Source organism: Trypanosoma brucei, chromosome 11 (genome assembly GCF_000210295.1).
Source record: "Trypanosoma brucei gambiense DAL972 chromosome 11, complete sequence".
Taxonomy (NCBI): Eukaryota; Euglenozoa; class Kinetoplastea; order Trypanosomatida; family Trypanosomatidae; genus Trypanosoma; species Trypanosoma brucei.
Window position 1 is genome coordinate 2,353,494 of NC_026744.1, and position 24,960 is coordinate 2,378,453.

General features: G+C 45.3%; 10 protein-coding genes across 10 annotated transcripts; all 10 read left to right on the forward strand.

The window, feature by feature from the left end:
- Positions 1-794: 794 nt before the first annotated feature.
- On the forward strand, positions 795-2,510 carry TbgDal_XI9660 (DNA polymerase IV, putative; the record flags this gene model as incomplete). The annotated part of the gene is made up of 1 exon (XM_011781809.1): positions 795-2,510. The coding sequence occupies one exon, from the start codon at positions 795-797 to the stop codon at positions 2,508-2,510; it is 1,716 nt and encodes a 571-aa protein (XP_011780111.1).
- Positions 2,511-3,314: 804 nt separating this feature from the next.
- On the forward strand, positions 3,315-5,027 carry TbgDal_XI9670 (DNA polymerase IV, putative; the record flags this gene model as incomplete). The annotated part of the gene is made up of 1 exon (XM_011781810.1): positions 3,315-5,027. One exon carries the CDS (start codon positions 3,315-3,317, stop codon positions 5,025-5,027), a length of 1,713 nt encoding a protein of 570 aa, XP_011780112.1.
- Positions 5,028-5,832: 805 nt separating this feature from the next.
- TbgDal_XI9680 (DNA polymerase kappa, putative) lies at positions 5,833-7,545 on the forward strand (the record flags this gene model as incomplete). The annotated part of the gene is made up of 1 exon (XM_011781811.1): positions 5,833-7,545. One exon carries the CDS (start codon positions 5,833-5,835, stop codon positions 7,543-7,545), a length of 1,713 nt encoding a protein of 570 aa, XP_011780113.1.
- An 805-nt stretch (positions 7,546-8,350) lies between these two features.
- On the forward strand, positions 8,351-10,066 carry TbgDal_XI9690 (DNA polymerase kappa, putative; the record flags this gene model as incomplete). Its single annotated transcript, XM_011781812.1, has 1 exon — positions 8,351-10,066. One exon carries the CDS (start codon positions 8,351-8,353, stop codon positions 10,064-10,066), a length of 1,716 nt encoding a protein of 571 aa, XP_011780114.1.
- Positions 10,067-10,870: 804 nt separating this feature from the next.
- On the forward strand, positions 10,871-12,583 carry TbgDal_XI9700 (DNA polymerase kappa, putative; the record flags this gene model as incomplete). Its single annotated transcript, XM_011781813.1, has 1 exon — positions 10,871-12,583. The coding sequence occupies one exon, from the start codon at positions 10,871-10,873 to the stop codon at positions 12,581-12,583; it is 1,713 nt and encodes a 570-aa protein (XP_011780115.1).
- Positions 12,584-13,388: 805 nt separating this feature from the next.
- TbgDal_XI9710 (DNA polymerase kappa, putative) lies at positions 13,389-15,107 on the forward strand (the record flags this gene model as incomplete). Its single annotated transcript, XM_011781814.1, has 1 exon — positions 13,389-15,107. The coding sequence occupies one exon, from the start codon at positions 13,389-13,391 to the stop codon at positions 15,105-15,107; it is 1,719 nt and encodes a 572-aa protein (XP_011780116.1).
- Positions 15,108-15,907: 800 nt separating this feature from the next.
- Positions 15,908-17,626, forward strand: TbgDal_XI9720 (DNA polymerase IV, putative; the record flags this gene model as incomplete). Its single annotated transcript, XM_011781815.1, has 1 exon — positions 15,908-17,626. The coding sequence occupies one exon, from the start codon at positions 15,908-15,910 to the stop codon at positions 17,624-17,626; it is 1,719 nt and encodes a 572-aa protein (XP_011780117.1).
- A 674-nt stretch (positions 17,627-18,300) lies between these two features.
- On the forward strand, positions 18,301-19,965 carry TbgDal_XI9730 (hypothetical protein, conserved; the record flags this gene model as incomplete). Its single annotated transcript, XM_011781816.1, has 1 exon — positions 18,301-19,965. One exon carries the CDS (start codon positions 18,301-18,303, stop codon positions 19,963-19,965), a length of 1,665 nt encoding a protein of 554 aa, XP_011780118.1.
- Positions 19,966-20,190: 225 nt separating this feature from the next.
- TbgDal_XI9740 (hypothetical protein, conserved) lies at positions 20,191-21,723 on the forward strand (the record flags this gene model as incomplete). Its single annotated transcript, XM_011781817.1, has 1 exon — positions 20,191-21,723. The coding sequence occupies one exon, from the start codon at positions 20,191-20,193 to the stop codon at positions 21,721-21,723; it is 1,533 nt and encodes a 510-aa protein (XP_011780119.1).
- Positions 21,724-21,972: 249 nt separating this feature from the next.
- TbgDal_XI9750 (major surface protease gp63, putative) lies at positions 21,973-23,826 on the forward strand (the record flags this gene model as incomplete). The annotated part of the gene is made up of 1 exon (XM_011781818.1): positions 21,973-23,826. The coding sequence occupies one exon, from the start codon at positions 21,973-21,975 to the stop codon at positions 23,824-23,826; it is 1,854 nt and encodes a 617-aa protein (XP_011780120.1).
- Between the last annotated feature and the right edge of the window lie 1,134 nt (positions 23,827-24,960).

Here is a 24,960-nt window from a genome sequence, read left to right on the forward strand (position 1 = left end):
CAAAGTGCGTTACATAACATGAAATGATCTCTCTGTGTCTGTGTGTGTGTGTGTGTGTCTATGTGTATTTTAATATATATATATATATATATATATATGTCAAAAATTATTGAAAACAAAATGAAGATATATATTTTTTGAAAAATGTTTTTAGTTCAAAAAAAAAAATTTTAACACTTCAAAAGCTTACTAAATAAAATGATCGTAAAATAACTCACAAAAAAATTACGATAAACAACAACCATTATAACAATTTCCACAAATCTCCTTTTCAATAAACAAAGTTAAGAATACATATATACATTCAAGCCAGGTTCACAGAAGGTATTATAGGAAGAGAACAACAAACACCTACTACAGAAACAAATGTTAAAACAACAACAGTAACAAACATTAAAGAAAAATATCAGGTAGAAAAAATGGTTTTCCCTACATGCCACCACAAAAGCATGTTCCGCATATCCACTATAATTATACTGTTGTTCCCAGATATACGGGTGTGCGCCTAAAGGGACAGGTGACGTTCAAATTGGATATCCCTCCCATTGTTGACCGTATCTCACATTATTGGATATGTTGTAATCACTGACGGCTTGCTGTGAACTGCCACAGCTGTACACATGCACACACATGTGATTCGGTTTTTCTTCTCCCAATATCCTTCCTTTCATATAATATAGGCAACCACACAATATTGGCACAACACCTGCTATCAAACTACCCTAACCCAAGTGTCTGTTTGTTTCTTTACGTCACTGGGAGGGTTTTAACAAGAACTAACATTGAGTCTGACCATGTGTGGGGGAGAAGAGAATGGTGGATTGGATCAGGCACATGTGTCCTACAGTGGCAGTGCGAGTGAGCAAAACATTGCGGAAATGATTGTAGACCCATCAGCTTCCCGTCAGCCCACAGCATTCCAACTCACACTCGATTGCAATAAGGCAGGAATGGGAAATGTGGATAAGGAACGTGTGGAAGCAATTATACGTAATGTATCTGAGGGTTCTTCCTTTTTGATGAATGAACAGCGGAAGGCTGAGGGTCGAGAGAAGCAACTGCAAGAACTCAAGCGGAAATCATCTCTCTTCACTCAGTTGTTGGGTGGTGAACGAAACGCTGCGCAGCGGACGCAGTGGGAGGTGAAGGTTTCCAAAATAGAACAGGAGCTTGAGGCTACGCGTCGACTGGGAACTTATATCCATTTAGACATGGACATGTTTTATGCTGCTGTTGAAATCAAGAAGCATCCGGAGTACGCCACCATTCCGCTTGCCATAGGCACAATAACGAGGCTGATAACAGCAAATTACATTGCGCGTGGACGTGGTATTCGTCAAGGTATGCCAGGTTTCCTTGCTCTAAAAATCTGCCCGAATTTGCTCATTCTGCCTCCTGATTTCGATGCTTACAATGAAGAATCCAATATCGTGCGCCGTATTGTTGCTGAATACGACCCTAATTATATCAGCTTTGGTTTGGATGACTTTACTCTCGAAGTAAGTGCCTACATAGAGCGTTTTGAGGGAACCAAAACAGCCGAAGATGTGGCTTCTGAACTGCGTGTGCGTGTATTTGGTGAAACAAAGTTGACAGCAAGTGCTGGTATTGGACCCACTGCAGCACTTGCCAAGATTGCCAGTAATATTAATAAGCCGAATGGACAACATGATCTTAATCTTCATACCCGACAGGATGTGATGACATACGTCAGGGATTTGGGTCTACGTTCTGTGCCTGGTGTTGGGAAGGTTACGGAAGCTCTGTTGAAGGGACTGGGTATCACCACTCTCTCAGATATTTACGATAGGCGTGTTGAACTTTGTTACATTTTGCACAATAATTTATTTCGCTTTTTGCTTGGAGCTTCCATTGGCATTATGCAATGGCCCGATGCAGCAACGGCAGCCAATACCGAGAATTGTGAGGGGGCTACTGGAGAGCAACGGAAGGCAATCAGTAGCGAGCGATCCATCACTACTCCACGAACCAAAGAAGGTATGCAGGAAATGGTTGATACCGTATTCAATGGCGCCTATGAAGAAATGCGGAAGAGTGAGATAATGTGTAGACGGATATCCCTCACAATTAGATGGGCCTCCTATCGTTATCAACAATACACAAAAAGTTTGATACAATATTCAGATGACTCTGCAACCCTTCGCCGCGCAGTAGACGAGCTCATGTTACCGCACGCTGCAAAGTATTCAGAGATGTGTTTGTTGGGGGTACGTCTCTCGGACCTTATCTCTGCAAAAGACTTTCATATGAAAAGAAAGGGTGGTAACCAACTGTCTATTTCACAATTTATTCGCCCCAAGAAGCTGGGTGAGGTAACAGCAACCACCGGTATAAAAAGGGAGAGGACTACTGAACCGAAAAAGGTTGTGGAAATAATAATATCATCAGATGACGAGGATGAGAATGATAGTGTTGGCTTGGCATCTAGCTCCACTGTACTCGTTTCAACTGGCAAAGGTACTGTTGAGAGGGAAGTTACCATAATTTAGTGAAATGAGGACATCAGTCAATAGAAATTCCCACATTGCCCAATGGCATTCATATACAAATCACCTATACACAAGTACCCATAAACAAAACACATTATACACATGTATTGTTATACAGCTATCATATGTTTTCATTTTTTGAAGTTATACTTTATATGGTTTATTACTTACATTGTTTTTTATTAAGCATGCTTGTGCTCATGTACAACCAGTGGAGCAACTGGCTAATAACTCCTTCATCTTTGTGCGGACACCTTGGTGTATCCTATACTTTCTTTGAGGCCTTCTAATCCAGGTACTTTTTACACACTGTGACGCTAATAAGTGTAGTTCTTTCTTTTGATTAATGTCTACTGCGTGCAGTGATGCGAAAAAGTGTGTACTTTATTTGTATGTTTATCTTCGGGTTTGATTTGTTTGGTTGCTGATGGCAGTGGAAGGCCTCTGCAATTATGAAAACTCATAAGGAGGTCCACTATAATTATACTGTTGTTCCCAGATATACGGGTGTGCGCCTAAAGGGACAGGTGACGTTCAAATTGGATATCCCTCCCATTGTTGACCGTATCTCACATTATTGGATATGTTGTAATCACTGACGGCTTGCTGTGAACTGCCACAGCTGTACACATGCACACACATGTGATTCGGTTTTTCTTCTCCCAATATCCTTCCTTTCATATAATATAGGCAACCACACAATATTGGCACAACACCTGCTATCAAACTACCCTAACCCAAGTGTCTGTTTGTTTCTTTACGTCACTGGGAGGGTTTTAACAAGAACTAACATTGAGTCTGACCATGTGTGGGGGAGAAGAGAATGGTGGATTGGATCAGGCACATGTGTCCTACAGTGGCAGTGCGAGTGAGCAAAACATTGCGGAAATGATTGTAGACCCATCAGCTTCCCGTCAGCCCACAGCATTCCAACTCACACTCGATTGCAATAAGGCAGGAATGGGAAATGTGGATAAGGAACGTGTCGCTGCAGTGATACATGAGATGTCTGCGGGATCAGGGTACCTTTGCAATCAGCAGCGTTTATCAAAAGGTCGAGAGAAGCAACTGCAAGAGCTGAAGCGGAAATCATCTCTCTTCACTCAGTTGTTGGGTGGTGAACGAAACGCTGCGCAGCGGACGCAGTGGGAGGTGAAGGTTTCCAAAATAGAACAGGAGCTTGAGGCTACGCGTCGACTGGGAACTTATATCCATTTAGACATGGACATGTTTTATGCTGCTGTTGAAATCAAGAAGCATCCGGAGTACGCCAACGTTCCGCTTGCAGTTGGAACTAAAACAATGCTAACAACCGCAAATTATGTTGCTAGAGGTTGTGGTGTCCGTCCTGGTATGCCAGGTTATATCGGATTGAAGATTTGCCCGAATTTGCTCATTCTGCCTCCTGATTTCGATGCTTACAACGAGGAATCCAATACTGTGCGCCGTATTGTTGCTGAATACGACCCTAATTACATCAGCTTTGGTTTGGATGAACTGACCCTTGAGGTAAGTGCCTACATAGAGCGCTTTGAGGGAACCAAAACAGCCGAAGATGTGGCTTCTGAACTGCGTGTACGTGTATTTGGTGAAACAAAGTTGACAGCAAGTGCTGGTATTGGACCCACTGCAGCACTTGCCAAGATTGCCAGTAATATTAATAAGCCGAATGGACAACATGATCTTAATCTTCATACCCGACAGGATGTGATGACATACGTCAGGGATTTGGGTCTACGTTCTGTGCCTGGTATTGGGAAGGCTATGGAAGCTCTGTTGAAGGGACTGGGTATCACCACTCTCTCAGATATTTACAATAGGCGTGTTGAACTTTGTTATATCTTTACCGAAAAAACATATCGCTTTTTGCTTGGAGCTTCCATTGGCATTATGCAATGGCCCGATGCGTGCAATATACCGGGTGGCTCTGTCGATGATGGGACAGGTGTGGGAAGGAAGTCAGTTGGTAGTGAACGTACATTCAAAATATTGCAAAGCAAAGAGGAATTACAGGAAATCGTTGATTTTATTTTTAATTCTTCGTATGATGAACTAAAGAAACATGAGCTGATGTGTAGACAGGTTTCGTTAAGAATAAGGTGGGCAACCTATCGCTCCCGGCAGTATACTATGAATTTGGCCCAACATTCAGATGACTCTGCAACCCTTCGCCGCGCAGTGGATGGTTTACTGTTACCGCATGCTGCAAAGTACTCAGATATGTCGTTACTGGGGATGCGTCTGTTAGACCTTATCTTTGCAAAAGACTTTCATATAAAAAGAAAGGGTGGTAACCAACTGTCTATTTCACAATTTATTCGCCCCAAGAAGCTGGGTGAGGTAACAGCAACCACCGGTATAAAAAGGGAGAGGACTACTGAACCGAAACAGGTTGTGGAAATAATAATATCATCAGATGACGAGGATGAGAATGATAGTGTTGGCTTGGCATCTAGCTCCACTGCACTCGTTTCAACTGACAAAGGTACTGTTGAGAGGGAAGTTACCATAATTTAGTGAAATGAGGACATCAGTCAATAGAAATTCCCACATTACCCAATGGCATTCATATACAAATCACCTATACACAAGTACCCATAAACAAAACACATTATACACATGTATTGTTATACAGCTATCATATGTTTTCATTTTTTGAAGTTATACTTTATATGGTTTATTACTTACATTGTTTTTTTATTAAGCATGCTTGTGCTCATGTACAACCAGTGGAGCAACTGGCTAATAACTCCTTCATCTTTGTGCGGACACCTTGGTGTATCCTATACTTTCTTTGAGGCCTTCTAATCCAGGTACTTTTTACACACTGTGACGCTAGTAAGTGTAGTTCTTTCTTTTGATTAATGTCTACTGCGTGCAGTGATGCGAAAAAGTGTGTACTTTATTTGTATGTTTATCTTCGGGTTTGATTTGTTTGGTTGCTGATGACAGTGGAAGGCCTCTGCAATTATGAAAACTCATAAGGAGGTCCACTATAATTATACTGTTGTTCCCAGATATACGGGTGTGCGCCTAAAGGGACAGGTGACGTTCAAATTGGATATCCCTCCCATTGTTGACCGTATCTCACATTATTGGATATGTTGTAATCACTGACGGCTTGCTGTGAACTGCCACAGCTGTACACATGCACACACATGTGATTCGGTTTTTCTTCTCCCAATATCCTTCCTTTCATATAATATAGGCAACCACACAATATTGGCACAACACCTGCTATCAAACTACCCTAACCCAAGTGTCTGTTTGTTTCTTTACGTCACTGGGAGGGTTTTAACAAGAACTAACATTGAGTCTGACTATGTGTGGGGGAGAAGAGAATGGTGGATTGGATCAGGCACATGTGTCCTACAGTGGCAGTGCGAGTGAGCAAAACATTGCGGAAATGATTGTAGACCCATCAGCTTCCATCACCATGGGTTTTCCGTTTTCCATCGATTGCAATAAGGCAGGAATGGGAAATGTGGATAAGGAACGTGTGGAAGCAATTATACGTGATGCCAGGGAAGGATCCCCCTTTCTATTGAATGAACAACGTTTGGCTGAGGGTCGAGAGAAGCAACTGCAAGAGCTGAAGCGGAAATCATCTCTCTTCACTCAGTTGTTGGGTGGTGAACGAAACGCTGCGCAGCGGAAACAGTGGGAGCTGAAGGTTTCCAAAATGGAGCAGGAGCTTGAGGCTACGCGTCGACTGGGAACTTATATCCATTTAGACATGGACATGTTTTATGCTGCTGTTGAAATCAAGAAGCATCCGGAGTACGCCACCATTCCGCTTGCCATAGGCACCATGACGAGGCTACAAACAGCAAATTATGTTGCGCGTGGACGTGGTGTCCGTCCCGGTATGCCAGGTTTCCTTGCTCTAAAAATCTGCCCGAATCTACTATTACTCCCTCCCGATGATGATTCCTACTATTTGGAATCCAATATCGTACGTCGTATTGTTGCTGAATACGATCCTAATTACATAGTTGTTGGTTTGGATGACTTTACTCTCGAAGTAAGTGCCTACATAGAGCGTTTTGAGGGAACCAAAACAGCCGAAGATGTGGCTTCTGAACTGCGTGTGCGTGTATTTGGTGAAACAAAGTTGACAGCAAGTGCTGGTATTGGACCCACTGCAGCACTTGCCAAGATTGCCAGTAATATTAATAAGCCGAATGGACAACATGATCTTAATCTTCATACCCGAGAGGATGTGATGACATACGTCAGGGATTTGGGTCTACGTTCTGTGCCTGGTGTTGGGAAGGTTACGGAAGCTCTGTTGAAGGGACTGGGTATCACCACTCTCGGCGACATTCACGATAGGCGTGTTGAACTTTGTTACATTTTGCACAATAATTTATTTCGCTTTTTGCTTGGAGCTTCCATTGGCATTATGCAATGGCCCGATGCAGCAACGGCAGCCAATACCGAGAATTGTGAGGGGGCTACTGGAGGGCAACGGAAGGCAATCAGTAGCGAGCGATCTTTTTATGTGTTACATAGCAAAGAGCAGTTGCATGAAATGATTTACAGTATTTTTGAAGAGGCCTATGAAGAAATGCGACAGAATGAAATGTTGTGTCGTCAGATCTCCTTGCTTGTGCGTTGGTCGTCTTATCGTTATCAACAATACACAAAAAGTTTGATACAACATTCAGATGACTCTGCAACCCTTCGCCGCGCAGTGGATGGTTTACTGTTACCGCATGCTGCAAAGTATTCAGAGATGTGTTTGTTGGGGGTACGTTTTCTTGACCTTATCTCTGCAAAAGACTTTCATATGAAAAGGAAGGGTGGTAACCAACTGTCTATTTCACAATTTATTCGCCCCAAGAAGCTGGGTGAGGTAACAGCAACCACCGGTATAAAAAGGGAGAGGACTACTGAACCGAAAAAGGTTGTGGAAATAATAATATCATCAGATGACGAGGATGAGAATGATAGTGTTGGCTTGGCATCTAGCTCCACTGTACTCGTTTCAACTGGCAAAGGTACTGTTGAGAGGGAAGTTACCATAATTTAGTGAAATGAGGACATCAGTCAATAGAAATTCCCACATTACCCAATGGCATTCATATACAAATCACCTATACACAAGTACCCATAAACAAAACACATTATACACATGTATTGTTATACAGCTATCATATGTTTTCATTTTTTGAAGTTATACTTTATATGGTTTATTACTTACATTGTTTTTTTATTAAGCATGCTTGTGCTCATGTACAACCAGTGGAGCAACTGGCTAATAACTCCTTCATCTTTGTGCGGACACCTTGGTGTATCCTATACTTTCTTTGAGGCCTTCTAATCCAGGTACTTTTTACACACTGTGACGCTAATAAGTGTAGTTCTTTCTTTTGATTAATGTCTACTGCGTGCAGTGATGCGAAAAAGTGTGTACTTTATTTGTATGTTTATCTTCGGGTTTGATTTGTTTGGTTGCTGATGACAGTGGAAGGCCTCTGCAATTATGAAAACTCATAAGGAGGTCCACTATAATTATACTGTTGTTCCCAGATATACGGGTGTGCGCCTAAAGGGACAGGTGACGTTCAAATTGGATATCCCTCCCATTGTTGACCGTATCTCACATTATTGGATATGTTGTAATCACTGACGGCTTGCTGTGAACTGCCACAGCTGTACACATGCACACACATGTGATTCGGTTTTTCTTCTCCCAATATCCTTCCTTTCATATAATATAGGCAACCACACAATATTGGCACAACACCTGCTATCAAACTACCCTAACCCAAGTGTCTGTTTGTTTCTTTACGTCACTGGGAGGGTTTTAACAAGAACTAACATTGAGTCTGACCATGTGTGGGGGAGAAGAGAATGGTGGATTGGATCAGGCACATGTGTCCTACAGTGGCAGTGCGAGTGAGCAAAACATTGCGGAAATGATTGTAGACCCATCAGCTTCCCGTCAGCCCACAGCATTCCAACTCACACTCGATTGCAATAAGGCAGGAATGGGAAATGTGGATAAGGAACGTGTGGAAGCTATTATACGTGGTGCCGGGGAAGGCACACCTTTTTTATTAAATGAACAACGTTTGGTTGAGGGTCGAGAGAAGCAACTGCGGGAACTCAAACGGAAATCATCTCTCTTCACTCGGTTGTTGGGTGGTGAACGAAACGCTGCGCAGCGGACGCAGTGGGAGCTGAAGGTTTCCAAAATAGAACAGGAGCTTGAGGCTACGCGTCGACTGGGAACTTATATCCATTTAGACATGGACATGTTTTATGCTGCTGTTGAAATCAAGAAGCATCCGGAGTACGCCACCATCCCGCTTGCCATAGGCACCATGACGAGGCTACAAACAGCAAATTACATTGCGCGTGGACGTGGTATTCGTCAAGGTATGCCAGGTTTCCTTGCTCTAAAAATCTGCCCGAATTTGCTCATTCTACCTCCTGATTTCGATGCTTACAACGAGGAATCCAATACTGTGCGCCGTATTGTTGCTGAATACGATCCTAATTACATAGTTGTTGGTTTGGATGAACTAACCCTTGAGGTAAGTGCCTACATAGAGCGTTTTGAGGGAACCAAAACAGCCGAAGATGTGGCTTCTGAACTGCGTGTGCGTGTATTTGGTGAAACAAAGTTGACAGCAAGTGCTGGTATTGGACCCACTGCAGCACTTGCCAAGATTGCCAGTAATATTAATAAGCCGAATGGACAACATGATCTTAATCTTCATACCCGAGAGGATGTGATGACATACGTCAGGGATTTGGGTCTACGTTCTGTGCCTGGTGTTGGGAAGGTTACGGAAGCTCTGTTGAAGGGACTGGGTATCACCACTCTCGGCGACATTCACGATAGGCGTGTTGAACTTTGTTACATTTTGCACAATAATTTATTTCGCTTTTTGCTTGGAGCTTCCATTGGCATTATGCAATGGCCCGATGCAGCAACGGCAGCCAATACCGAGAATTGTGAGGGGGCTACTGGAGGGCAACGGAAGGCAATCAGTAGCGAGCGATCTTTTTATGTGTTACATAGCAAAGAGCAGTTGCATGAAATGATTTACAGTATTTTTGAAGAGGCCTATGAAGAAATGCGACAGAATGAAATGTTGTGTCGTCAGATCTCCTTGCTTGTGCGTTGGTCGTCTTATCGTTATCAACAATACACAAAAAGTTTGATACAACATTCAGATGACTCTGCAACCCTTCGTCGCGCAGTGGATGGTTTACTGTTACCGCATGCTGCAAAGTATTCAGAGATGTGTTTGTTGGGGGTACGTTTTCTTGACCTTATCTCTGCAAAAGACTTTCATATGAAAAGGAAGGGTGGTAACCAACTGTCTATTTCACAATTTATTCGCCCCAAGAAGCTGGGTGAGGTAACAGCAACCACCGGTATAAAAAGGGAGAGGACTACTGAACCGAAAAAGGTTGTGGAAATAATAATATCATCAGATGACGAGGATGAGAATGATAGTGTTGGCTTGGCATCTAGCTCCACTATACTCGTTTCAACTGGCAAAGGTACTGTTGAGAGGGAAGTTACCATAATTTAGTGAAATGAGGACATCAGTCAATAGAAATTCCCACATTGCCCAATGGCATTCATATACAAATCACCTATACACAAGTACCCATAAACAAAACACATTATACACATGTATTGTTATACAGCTATCATATGTTTTCATTTTTTGAAGTTATACTTTATATGGTTTATTACTTACATTGTTTTTTCTTAAGCATACTTGTGCTCATGTACAACCAGTGGAGCAACTGGCTAATAACTCCTTCATCTTTGTGCGGACACCTTGGTGTATCCTATACTTTCTTTGAGGCCTTCTAATCCAGGTACTTTTTACACACTGTGACGCTAATAAGTGTAGTTCTTTCTTTTGATTAATGTCTACTGCGTGCAGTGATGCGAAAAAGTGTGTACTTTATTTGTATGTTTATCTTCGGGTTTGATTTGTTTGGTTGCTGATGACAGTGGAAGGCCTCTGCAATTATGAAAACTCATAAGGAGGTCCACTATAATTATACTGTTGTTCCCAGATATACGGGTGTGCGCCTAAAGGGACAGGTGACGTTCAAATTGGATATCCCTCCCATTGTTGACCGTATCTCACATTATTGGATATGTTGTAATCACTGACGGCTTGCTGTGAACTGCCACAGCTGTACACATGCACACACATGTGATTCGGTTTTTCTTCTCCCAATATCCTTCCTTTCATATAATATAGGCAACCACACAATATTGGCACAACACCTGCTATCAAACTACCCTAACCCAAGTGTCTGTTTGTTTCTTTACGTCACTGGGAGGGTTTTAACAAGAACTAACATTGAGTCTGACCATGTGTGGGGGAGAAGAGAATGGTGGATTGGATCAGGCACATGTGTCGTACAGTGGCAGTGCGAGTGAGCAAAACATTGCGGAAATGATTGTAGACCCATCAGCTTCCATCACCATGGGTTTTCCGTTTTCCATCGATTGCAATAAGGCAGGAATGGGAAATGTGGATAAGGAACGTGTGGAAGCAATTATACGTGATGCCAGGGAAGGATCCCCCTTTCTATTGAATGAACAACGTTTGGCTGAGGGTCGAGAGAAGCAACTGCAAGAGCTGAAGCGGAAATCATCTCTCTTCACTCAGTTGTTGGGTGGTGAACGAAACGCTGCGCAGCGGAAACAGTGGGAGCTGAAGGTTTCCAAAATGGAGCAGGAGCTTGAGGCTACGCGTCGACTGGGAACTTATATCCATTTAGACATGGACATGTTTTATGCTGCTGTTGAAATCAAGAAGCATCCGGAGTACGCCACCATTCCGCTTGCCATAGGCACCATGACGAGGCTACAAACAGCAAATTATGTTGCGCGTGGACGTGGTGTCCGTCCCGGTATGCCAGGTTTCCTTGCTCTAAAAATCTGCCCGAATCTACTATTACTCCCTCCCGATGATGATTCCTACTATTTGGAATCCAATATCGTACGTCGTATTGTTGCTGAATACGATCCTAATTACATAGTTGTTGGTTTGGATGACTTTACTCTCGAAGTAAGTGCCTACATAGAGCGTTTTGAGGGAACCAAAACAGCCGAAGATGTGGCTTCTGAACTGCGTGTGCGTGTATTTGGTGAAACAAAGTTGACAGCAAGTGCTGGTATTGGACCCACTGCAGCACTTGCCAAGATTGCCAGTAATATTAATAAGCCGAATGGACAACATGATCTTAATCTTCATACCCGAGAGGATGTGATGACATACGTCAGGGATTTGGGTCTACGTTCTGTGCCTGGTGTTGGGAAGGTTACGGAAGCTCTGTTGAAGGGACTGGGTATCACCACTCTCGGCGACATTCACGATAGGCGTGTTGAACTTTGTTACATTTTGCACAATAATTTATTTCGCTTTTTGCTTGGAGCTTCCATTGGCATTATGCAATGGCCCGATGCAGCAACGGCAGCCAATACCGAGAATTGTGAGGGGGCTACTGGAGGGCAACGGAAGGCAATCAGTAGCGAGCGATCTTTTTATGTGTTACATAGCAAAGAGCAGTTGCATGAAATGATTTACAGTATTTTTGAAGAGGCCTATGAAGAAATGCGACAGAATGAAATGTTGTGTCGTCAGATCTCCTTGCTTGTGCGTTGGTCGTCTTATCGTTATCAACAATACACAAAAAGTTTGATACAACATTCAGATGACTCTGCAACCCTTCGCCGCGCAGTGGATGGTTTACTGTTACCGCATGCTGCAAAGTATTCAGAGATGTGTTTGTTGGGGGTACGTTTTCTTGACCTTATCTCTGCAAAAGACTTTCATATGAAAAGGAAGGGTGGTAACCAACTGTCTATTTCACAATTTATTCGCCCCAAGAAGCTGGGTGAGGTAACAGCAACCACCGGTATAAAAAGGGAGAGGACTACTGAACCGAAAAAGGTTGTGGAAATAATAATATCATCAGATGACGAGGATGAGAATGATAGTGTTGGCTTGGCATCTAGCTCCACTGTACTCGTTTCAACTGGCAAAGGTACTGTTGAGAGGGAAGTTACCATAATTTAGTGAAATGAGGACATCAGTCAATAGAAATTCCCACATTGCCCAATGGCATTCATATACAAATCACCTATACACAAGTACCCATAAACAAAACACATTATACACATGTATTGTTATACAGCTATCATATGTTTTCATTTTTTGAAGTTATACTTTATATGGTTTATTACTTACATTGTTTTTTTATTAAGCATGCTTGTGCTCATGTACAACCAGTGGAGCAACTGGCTAATAACTCCTTCATCTTTGTGCGGACACCTTGGTGTATCCTATACTTTCTTTGAGGCCTTCTAATCCAGGTACTTTTTACACACTGTGACGCTAATAAGTGTAGTTCTTTCTTTTGATTAATGTCTACTGCGTGCAGTGATGCGAAAAAGTGTGTACTTTATTTGTATGTTTATCTTCGGGTTTGATTTGTTTGGTTGCTGATGACAGTGGAAGGCCTCTGCAATTATGAAAACTCATAAGGAGGTCCACTATAATTATACTGTTGTTCCCAGATATACGGGTGTGCGCCTAAAGGGACAGGTGACGTTCAAATTGGATATCCCTCCCATTGTTGACCGTATCTCACATTATTGGATATGTTGTAATCACTGACGGCTTGCTGTGAACTGCCACAGCTGTACACATGCACACACATGTGATTCGGTTTTTCTTCTCCCAATATCCTTCCTTTCATATAATATAGGCAACCACACAATATTGGCACAACACCTGCTATCAAACTACCCTAACCCAAGTGTCTGTTTGTTTCTTTACGTCACTGGGAGGGTTTTAACAAGAACTAACATTGAGTCTGACCATGTGTGGGGGAGAAGAGAATGGTGGATTGGATCAGGCACATGTGTCCTACAGTGGCAGTGCGAGTGAGCAAAACATTGCGGAAATGATTGTAGACCCATCAGCTTCCCGTCAGCCCACAGCATTCCAACTCACACTCGATTGCAATAAGGCAGGAATGGGAAATGTGGATAAGGAACGTGTGGAAGCTATTATACGTGGTGCCGGGGAAGGCACACCTTTTTTATTAAATGAACAACGTTTGGTTGAGGGTCGAGAGAAGCAACTGCGGGAACTCAAACGGAAATCATCTCTCTTCACTCGGTTGTTGGGTGGTGAACGAAACGCTGCGCAGCGGACGCAGTGGGAGCTGAAGGTTTCCAAAATAGAACAGGAGCTTGAGGCTACGCGTCGACTGGGAACTTATATCCATTTAGACATGGACATGTTTTATGCTGCTGTTGAAATCAAGAAGCATCCGGAGTACGCCACCATCCCGCTTGCCATAGGCACCATGACGAGGCTACAAACAGCAAATTACATTGCGCGTGGACGTGGTATTCGTCAAGGTATGCCAGGTTTCCTTGCTCTAAAAATCTGCCCGAATTTGCTCATTCTACCTCCTGATTTCGATGCTTACAACGAGGAATCCAATACTGTGCGCCGTATTGTTGCTGAATACGATCCTAATTACATAGTTGTTGGTTTGGATGAACTAGCCCTTGAGGTAAGTGCCTACATAGAGCGTTTTGAGGGAACCAAAACAGCCGAAGATGTGGCTTCTGAACTGCGTGTGCGTGTATTTGGTGAAACAAAGTTGACAGCAAGTGCTGGTATTGGACCCACTGCAGCACTTGCCAAGATTGCCAGTAATATTAATAAGCCGAATGGACAACATGATCTTAATCTTCATACCCGAGAGGATGTGATGACATACGTCAGGGATTTGGGTCTACGTTCTGTGCCTGGTGTTGGGAAGGTTACGGAAGCTCTGTTGAAGGGACTGGGTATCACCACTCTCTCAGATATTTACAATAGGCGTGTTGAACTTTGTTACATTTTGCACAATAATTTATTTCGCTTTTTGCTTGGAGCTTCCATTGGCATTATGCAATGGCCCGATGCAGCAACGGCAGCCAATACCGAGAATTGTGAGGGGGCTACTGGAGAGCAACGGAAGGCAATCAGTAGCGAGCGATCCATCACTACTCCACGAACCAAAGAAGGTATGCAGGAAATGGTTGATACCGTATTCAATGGCGCCTATGAAGAAATGCGGAAGAGTGAGATAATGTGTAGACGGATATCCCTCACAATTAGATGGGCCTCCTATCGTTATCAACAATACACAAAAAGTTTGATACAACATTCAGATGACTCTGCAACCCTTCGCCGCGCAGTAGACGAGCTCATGTTACCGCACGCTGCAAAGTATTCAGAGATGTGTTTGTTGGGGGTACGTCTCTCGGACCTTATCTCTGCAAAAGACTTTCATATGAAAAGGAAGGGTGGTAACCAACTGTCTATTTCACAATTTATTCGCCCCAAGAAGCTGGGTGAGGTAACAGCAACCACCGGTATAAAAAGGGAGAGGACTACTGAACCGAAACAGGTTGTGGAAATAATAATATCATCAGATGACGAGGATGAGAATGATAGTGTTGGCTTGGCATCTAGCTCCACTATACTCGTTTCAACTGACAAAGGTACTGTTGAGAGGGAAGTTACCATAATTGAGTGAGATGAGGACATCAGTCAATAGAAATTCCCACATTGCCCAATGGCATTCATATACAAATCACCTATACACAAGTACCCATAAACAAAACACATTATACACATGTATTGTTATACAGCTATCATATGTTTTCATTTTTGAAGTTATACTTTATATGGTTTATTACTTACATTGTTTTTTCTTAAGCATGCTTGTGCTCATGTACAACCAGTGGAGCAACTGGCTAATAACTCCTTCATCTTTGTGCGGACACCTTGGTGTATCCTATACTTTCTTTGAGGCCTTCTAATCCAGGTACTTTTTACACACTGTGACGCTAATAAGTGTAGTTCTTTCTTTTGATTAATGTCTACTGCGTGCAGTGATGCGAAAAAGTGTGTACTTTATTTGTATGTTTATCTTCGGGTTTGATTTGTTTGGTTGCTGATGACAGTGGAAGGCCTCTGCAATTATGAAAACTCATAAGGAGGTCCACTATAATTATACTGTTGTTCCCAGATATACGGGTGTGCGCCTAAAGGGACAGGTGACGTTCAAATTGGATATCCCTCCCATTGTTGACCGTATCTCACATTATTGGATATGTTGTAATCACTGACGGCTTGCTGTGAACTGCCACAGCTGTACACATGCACACACATGTGATTCGGTTTTTCTTCTCCCAATATCCTTCCTTTCATATAATATAGGCAACCACACAATATTGGCACAACACCTGCTATCAAACTACCCTAACCCAAGTGTCTGTTTGTTTCTTTACGTCACTGGGAGGGTTTTAACAAGAACTAACATTGAGTCTGACCATGTGTGGGGGAGAAGAGAATGGTGGATTGGATCAGGCACATGTGTCGTACAGTGGCAGTGCGAGTGAGCAAAACATTGCGGAAATGATTGTAGACCCATCAGCTTCCCGTCAGCCCACAGCATTCCAACTCACACTCGATTGCAATAAGGCAGGAATGGGAAATGTGGATAAGGAACGTGTGGAAGCTATTATACGTGGTGCCGGGGAAGGCACACCTTTTTTATTAAATGAACAACGTTTGGTTGAGGGTCGAGAGAAGCAACTGCGGGAACTCAAACGGAAATCATCTCTCTTCACTCAGTTGTTGGGTGGTGAACGAAACGCTGCGCAGCGGAAACAGTGGGAGCTGAAGGTTTCCAAAATAGAACAGGAGCTTGAGGCTACGCGTCGACTGGGAACTTATATCCATTTAGACATGGACATGTTTTATGCTGCTGTTGAAATCAAGAAGCATCCGGAGTACGCCACCATTCCGCTTGCCATAGGCACCAGGACGAGGCTACAAACAGCAAATTATGTTGCGCGTGGACGTGGTGTTCGATGTAGCATGCCAGGTTTCCTTGCTCTAAAAATCTGCCCGAATTTGCTCATTCTGCCTCCTGATTTCGATTCTTACAACGAGGAATCCAATACTGTGCGCCGTATTGTTGCTGAATACGACCCTAATTACATCAGCTTTGGTTTGGATGAACTGACCCTTGAGGTAAGTGCCTACATAGAGCGTTTTGAGGGAACCAAAACAGCCGAAGATGTGGCTTCTGAACTGCGTGTGCGTGTATTTGGTGAAACAAAGTTGACAGCAAGTGCTGGTATTGGACCCACTGCAGCACTTGCCAAGATTGCCAGTAATATTAATAAGCCGAATGGACAACATGATCTTAATCTTCATACCCGAGAGGATGTGATGACATACGTCAGGGATTTGGGTCTACGTTCTGTGCCTGGTGTTGGGAAGGTTACGGAAGCTCTGTTGAAGGGACTGGGTATCACCACTCTCGGCGACATTCATGATAGGCGTGTTGAACTTTGTTACATTTTGCACAATAATTTATTTCGCTTTTTGCTTGGAGCTTCCATTGGCATTATGCAATGGCCCGATGCAGCAACGGCAGCCAATACCGAGAATTGTGAGGGGGCTACTGGAGAGCAACGGAAGGCAATCAGTAGCGAGCGATCCATCACTACTCCACGAACCAAAGAAGGTATGCAGGAAATGGTTGATACCGTATTCAATGGCGCCTATGAAGAAATGCGGAAGAGTGAGATGATGTGTAGACGCATTTCGTTAAGAATAAGGTGGGCCTCCTATCGTTATCAACAATACACAAAAAGTTTGATACAATATTCAGATGACTCTGCAACCCTTCGCCGCGCAGTGGATGGTTTACTGTTACCGCATGCTGCAAAGTATTCAGAGATTTCACTGTTGGGGGTACGTTTTCTTGACCTTATCTCTGCAAAAGTCTTTCATATGAAAAGAAAGGGTGGTAACCAACTGTCTATTTCACAATTTATTCGCCCCAAGAAGCTGGGTGAGGGAACAGCAACCACCGGTATAAAAAGGGAGAGGACTACTGAACCGAAACAGGTTGTTGGAGTGAATCTATCATCAGATGACGAGGATGAGAATGATAGTGTTGGCTTGGCATCTAGCTCCACTATACTCGTTTCAACTGACAAAGGTACTGTTGAGAGTGAAGTTACCATAATTGAGTGAAGTGAGGACATCAGTCAATAGAAATTCCCACATTGCCCAATGGCATTCATATACAAATCACCTATACACAAGTACCCATAAACAAAACACATTATACACATGTATTGTTATACAGCTATCATATGTTTTCATTTTTTGAAGTTATACTTTATATGGTTTATTACTTACATTGTTTTTTATTAAGCATGCTTGTGCTCATGTACAACCAGTGGAGCAACTGGCTAATAACTCCTTCATCTTTGTGCGGACACCTTGGTGTATCCTATACTTTCTTTGAGGCCTTCTAATCCAGGTACTTTTTACACACTGTGACGCTAATAAGTGTAGTTCTTTCTTTTGATTAATGTCTACTGCGTGCAGTGATGCGAAAAAGTCTGTACTTTATTTGTATGTTTATCTTCGGGTTTGATTTGTTTGGTTGCTGATGACAGTGGAAGGCCTCTGCAATTATGTTTGTGTTTTTGTTTCTCTGTGTTGCTGTTTTTCTATATTTTTGGAGTTTGTTTTTTTTTCTTCCTGTTTTTTTGCACTTCTTTTCTTTGCTTTCCTCTTGCAACATATTTTTTTATGTAATTGTATTTTTTTTTTGTGTGTGTAATGGTGGCGGATGTTGTTTTTGTTTTAGGAGTTGAAGTTTTTGTTGTTGGATTGAGAGCGACAACGGTAGTTTGCTGATGGTTTCGTTTATTTACAGCTGCGTCTCTAGTCGTCTGACGTTTGCTAGTGTGAAGAGGGCTGTTGGGCAATATTCATGTTTTCATGTGATTTGTTCCCCGCGCTTCCACAGTAACTATGTTGTGGGGGTCAACAAGGCGCCTAGTTGGATCGCGTCCCCGACAGAAAGGCGACAAAAGTTTGGTGAAGAGTGCCTTGCCGAAGGTAAAGAGCGGGATGGCGACATGGATGTAGAGCTTGTTCCCGTGGACGTGAAAAAGCTTGCTTTGCCCCTGCACCTCACGGACTCGATCCCGCAGGATATCGTCGATAATATCGTTGCGAGAGATAGAACACTTGTTTTCGCGCCAAACATGAAGATACTAGACCTGCACAGGCGGTTGTCCCGGATGAAGTATCGGATAAGCGTCCAGCCGCTTGGGAAGGTGCTGCACTTCCGATTCTTTCGGCTGTGTAAATTGTCCAGCGGTATGCCCGGAGATGTTACAGTGGAAACCTTCCGCAGCATCCAGCAGAAACTCTCCGAGTACACAAGATTTTTGGTGATGGATGAACGTTGGCCACTGGAGTTGTCATTAGAAATTACCCCCATTATTGAGCATCAACGGAAGCAAATGCTTGAATGCCAAGGGGAATGCCGCGTTTCAACGGCGGAGGATGTAATGGAGTTACTTAGTAGTGTTTTTTCCGCTGAGCTCCGCGTGGGGGCGTGGTGCGGTTTGTCTTGCACACCAGTCTTGGCGAAGATGGCGTGCGACGAGTGTCACAGGAAACACAAACTATGCCGACAGGACTATTCTCGCGGTGGGGTAGTAGGTACCGTGCGTTACGATATTAGGTCGCACAAGGAGGCAAAGGAGTTTGTGCAGAACCTTTCGTTGGGCGATATTCCTGTTGTTGGGAAGCCACAAGCGAGGCTCCTGGAAGATGTTTATGGCATTACCAAATGCGGCGGGATTGCGGATCAGGAGGTAAGACTGGGTTTCAGCCTGTCGCAGTCGACGATGGAGTTCTTCCTCTCTGTAGCGTATGGCACAGTTCGACTCCCTAGCGAGGCCACCACCACGCTTTTGCGCAAACCGCCGAGATGTAAGGCCGCCCATATACGGCGCGAGTCACAGTTTGGCCGTGTGGTATCAGACGAACAGTTTATCAACACCGTAATGTCCGTCTTCGACAACGTGTACACAGACCTTGTGGAACATGATTTCGTGACGGGACGGGTCATGATCGAGACACGCCGCACACTCCCGCGCACTCATTGGGTGGTTGAAGAGAGTGAAGACATTGCGCCCCGAACGAGCGACCGCGATTTGCTGCGGGAGGTAACGATCCGCCTCGCAAGACGTTTTGCCCCACGGCGAACCGAAGAGCTGCGAGACATTTACAGCGTTGGTGTTCATTTCGGAGACGTGCGCTCGTGGTCAGAGAATGAGAGGTTGCAGAAGAAAGCTGTTGCAGTGAGCGAAGGGGGCAGCCCCACGACAGGCGGAAGGAAGGATGGCGTTATCGGTGCGGCGAACGGTGTCCCGGCGCCTACAGTGCCCAAGGGTAGCTCTTCCGCTGGGGCACGACAGCAGAAAAGAAAGAGAACGGGCACCGGTCCAAAGCCGTTGAGGAAAGGCAAGATGGGGGCGGCATCGGGAATTCGCATCGTCACATAAGTGGTGTTGATGGTGGCCACTAATTGCAGATTCTTATTTGGTCGTGGGAGCACTGTTGCTTGCAAGTGGCCGGTGTACTGCGCGGGGGCAACACTTCAACATGCAGCCGGGCTGAACGGGGCGCGAAGGAAACAGCCGTCGAACCAGAGGTTCTACAAACCCGCGATGCGTTGATGATCTAAACGCTTCGCCGAGCACGTACGCTACTCAAAGGCTTTGAGTATCATGCAAAGGTCGCTGTACCTGCCATTCTTTTCTCATCCCTGCTCATTATTCATTTGCGTCCTTTCCAGGACTTCCTTTTCACCCATTTTCTGTATCCTCATCCTTCGCCTGCAGGTAGCGCTCAGATACCGCGGCATGTGGCGTCACAGCTGTATTCTTCATGGAATACCCCCTGCAGAGGGGCTGATGACAACCCCCGGAACGCTGCCGCCCACTTCATCCTCTCCGCGTTGTACGCACACTTGTGTGGTTCGTGACCAACACCGCGGCCGTGACAACCGCGATTTCGCGCTTTTATCCACGTCGGCATCTCCCGGGGGTCGGCTGCTCTCCTTGCATATCGATAGCGAGCGGGCGGAACTGCGCCAGGCGCGGATCGCAGCTGTGAGTGATTCCCTGTTGGAAACAAGGGGGGCCGCCATGCACTTGCGTCTGACTTCCTCCCGGAGTGGTGGCGTGGCGCGCGGCGCTGGGTTTGACGCTGGCGAACAAACTCGGGGGAAAGTGCCAACGCCCCTTCAAATGACACCGTGGAGCCGCGTGGATACCACTGTTTTGGTTACAGATGACTATTGTGAACCGGTACGGCGCCTCCGGCTGTACAGTGAGCATGAGGACACCGCGGTCGTAATGGCGCCGGACGCGTTGTACCAACTGCGGTTGGATCCGCTGATAAGGGAGTGCTTCTTCGATGTGGGTTGCGCGGCTGTGAACGCAACAGCGGTGGACTGCTGGGGGCCGCATTGCGCGGTCGTCGGATTTTCTTCGGGTGATTTGTCCGTTGTTGACTGGCGTGACCCAGGTGGTGGTCCGCTGCTGCGGACCAGGCCGCCTCAGCCACCATTTGTTGCCCTACCGAAGTGCGGACGGCGCCTTGCAACTGCTCCACTATTTACAGGTGTGATGTCGTGTTGCTCGCTGGATGATGGATTCCGAATTGTGTGCGGGTTTGGAGATTTCGCCGGAACAGTTGTGGTTGCAGACCTGCGGAAAGCCGTGACGAACTCGAGCGATAAAAGGAAGAGTGGTCGCCGTTCTTTGGGGAAGGAAGGTCAGGATGCCGTTCTTACTGGCTCCTTTTCATCACCCACCTCCTACCCAGTATGCGACATGAGGCACTGTCGTGACAGCTTTGGCACAATTGGCATGGTAGACACAGGAGGGACGGCACTCCTAACGTCAATAGGTGCACTGGAGTCGGGCGCTCTAAAGGCCCGTCGAGCACGGTGTGGGGCGGTTGCCAATGGAACCTTCGTGAGCGAACTCAAGCGTGGTGATGATGTTCCTATTAAGCATACGCGTGCCCTGCGGTGTGACGTTTCACCAAATGGATCTTTTGTAGCGAGCACGGGTGCGGGGCCTTGGTCAGCTTCACTTACAACCCTTTGTGGTAGGAGTGTTCCTCTTGGTTTCGGCTACTCTGCGGTGGAGGGGCTTGGAGAAGAGGTGTTCACGTCGATTTCATGTATGGGATCGGTCGTGGGCGCTCAGGCAATAGATGGGAGCGTCGTCCACGCCACCATTGAACCGTAATGGGAGTTATTTGAGTGCCAGAAGATTGATCACCCGGTGGGCAGTTTTTTGTGTGTGCCTTCTCTGTGAATTACTGTGGTGCAGTTGTAAAATATTTCCACCGATGTCTCTCTTCTCACGGGCGCAATATTGAGAAACTCGGTCGGATCTTTTTTTTTCCTCCCTCTTACGGGACCACAATAAAAACTGAAACCAATGAAATGGGTTGCTTCACACCCCTGCTGTTAGTTGAATTGTTGTTCGTGCTTTATGACAACTTTTCCCCCTGTGGTGTACTGCACCGCTGATGCTACAGTTTCGCTGTCACCCGCCGTTTGTCTTTTGGCTGCCGGCTGTAGGCGGCCGTGTTGCAGTTGGCGAATAGTGCTTAAGGTAAATTTTTCACAAACCCCCATCGCCCAGTGTTTTTCTTACAACCTGCTATCATTTGCCCTTTGTCTTCGCTTATGTGTTGCGATGCGCTTACGCACGCAAGTAGTGGGAATAGGACAGCTTAGAACATCTTTTACTTCACGAATTTGTATGGGTCGTAGGAGCAACTCTGTCTTCTTCCATCTTTGGCTGAGCTTTGCTTCCCTTTGCCTGGGAAACAGCGACAGTTCAGAGGGGTCACCCCCAGTTTCTAATGGGACATCGCCTGTAGTTTTGAGTGATCAGTCGGTAGCTAATATGGAAGCAAACGACTCTCAATGGAAGCCTATTCGCATCGTGGTATCGGCGAAGGACCTTGATGACTCACTGAAGTATTGCGTGGTGGCCGGCGTCCCCCGGCCCGACTTTATGGGCGGGACTTTGCGCTGCAAAACTGGCGATGTATTGACGAATGAAAAACGACTAATACTTACAGAGCACGCCCTTCCCAGTGCTATCCACTTACATGCCGAGAGACTTCTTGTTGGCATGGAAATCGACAACATCGTCGTTCCAGAGTTTGATTCACCTGCGTGTAAAAGTTTCACCGTTCCCATACATCACCGTTCTGTCGGTGTGCCGCAGGCGGATATTATTTTGTACGTGGCTTCTGGGCCTGCGCCTCACGATGGTCCCGCTTACGCAACAACATGTGCTTCGCTTCTCTCTGGGCGTCCAATCGCAGGGGCCATAAATTTCTCTCCTAGCGCAATCACTGAGTCGTACCTGTACATTCGGACCGTCGCCCACGAAATAGCCCACGTGCTTGGCTTCAATTTCGAAGCCATGAAGCAGCTCAACATGGTGGGTACAAAAAATATCCGAGGTAAGTCCTCTGTGAAGGTTGTAAAGACACCCAATGTAGTTAAGGTGGCACGTCAATATTACGGTTGTGGCAAGATCACTGGCATGGAACTGGAAGATAATGGGGATGACAGCGTACGTAACTCGCACTGGAAACGCCGCATTGCAAGAGACGATCTAATGACTGCCATCATGGGGGTTAGTCACTACAGTGAGCTAACATTGGCCTTTTTCCTTGATACGGGGTTTTATAGGGTAAATTGGGAGAAAGGGGAACGTATGCGATGGGGCCATGGGGCGGGCTGCAGTTTCATAGAGGGAAAATGCATGGAAAACAATGAAACAAACTTCCCAGACATGTTCTGTAACGACTCTGCGGAAACGCTGTCCTGCACACATGACCGACAAGCACTTGGGCGCTGCACTGTGCATTCATATGCCGTACCCATAGAGGAAAGTGTGCGATACTTCACGATGTCCTGGGTAGGAGGCAGTGACAATAATCTAATGGACTATTGCCCTGTTGTAGAACCCTATACGGATAGCTACTGCCGAGATGGTCGGCGGGAGCTGTTACCCGGTAGCCGCATAGGGGAGAGTTCACGTTGCGTTAAGGGTGAAGGACTAGTTGCCTTCACTACTCATGTTGGCGACATATGTGTGGAGATTCATTGTGGAAAGAGGAGGGGAGTTAGTATACGTTACAGTGGTGATGATAGCTGGCACGTGTGCCCAGAGGGTGGGCATGTGACGCCCGATAAAACCTTTTCAGAAGGCCGCATTGTGTGCCCTAAGTGGGAAGAAGTTTGCGACGACAATGCCATGACTCTATCATGTCTAGCTGCCGTGTTCGCCATCTTCGTCAGTGCCCTTTCTTTGGTTGTATGAATCGTGTGACGTGTGGGGATCAAATATCAACCCCGTGGCTCCCGCGTCAGTCCCAACGTAGCAAGGAGGGGACGTGTTGTTTAACAAAAAGTATTCTTTTTTTTTTTTTTGCCTTTCTATCACCCCCTTCCGGAAGGTTACAGGGGTCTTTTAAAACCGTTTATATATTTTATTGCTCCCTATCACGTCGCTGGAAAATATGAGCCGTGGAGTGGGACAAGTTTGTTTTGTTCCGCGGTACTCTCCCTTCCGGGAATGGTTGGGGTTACTGATTGCGCTTGTTGGCTGAAGGATGAGCGAGTGGTCATTGGGAAGGGAGGAAGGAACGAAATAGAATTCGACTAATGATAAATAATTTTAAATAGTGTCCCTCTGCAACCGTCCCTTTTCCAGCTTATTCTTTCGGTCGAGCGTGTAAGGGGGGATTGTGAACGCCCTCATGGTGTTTACAGTTTTTCTCATCCCTATGTTTCGATCTTCTTTTTGGGGGGTTTACCGCTTTCGATGCGGGGACTGAGTGTGGCAATTGCTTCGTTCCACTTGGCGGTTGGGAAATCGCACCAAGTGCTCATTTTTAAACTTCCCGAGTGAGGATCTCTTGTAGCTTCGATGCCCTTCACCTTTTCATGTTTTTTTTTTTCGCCTTCCTTTAACTGTGGTGAGAAGAAACTCCCAGCATACGGACGTTTAATACAGTGCAACTAAAGGGATGAAGAGGACGAAGATGGAGAATTGTACGGGGTGAAAGATTTTTTTTACAAACACAGCTGAAAGGTGAGAAAAAGAGGGAAGGTAATAAAGAAAATTGAAAACAGAACGTGTATGTGTAGCTCTCGTGGCACACGCTTGTGGCGGGGGCTTGCGTTTTTTCGCTCATATACGCGCACACTCTTTGTTCTGTATTTCTTTACTTGAATCAGCAATGTGTTTTTTTTTTCTCGTTTTGGCTCTTGTCCCCCCCCCCCCCAGGAGAGGGGGGACGTTGTTGAATGTTAAGGACCGACTGCAAGTCCTCGGAAGAGTGCACGGGCTCTGTTTTCATTGAGCTTCGGTGAGAAGAATCTGTTCTCAGCAACATGGTTTCACGCGCGAGCGAGCGATGTGTATTTTAACGGATAATTGGCCTACCGCTAA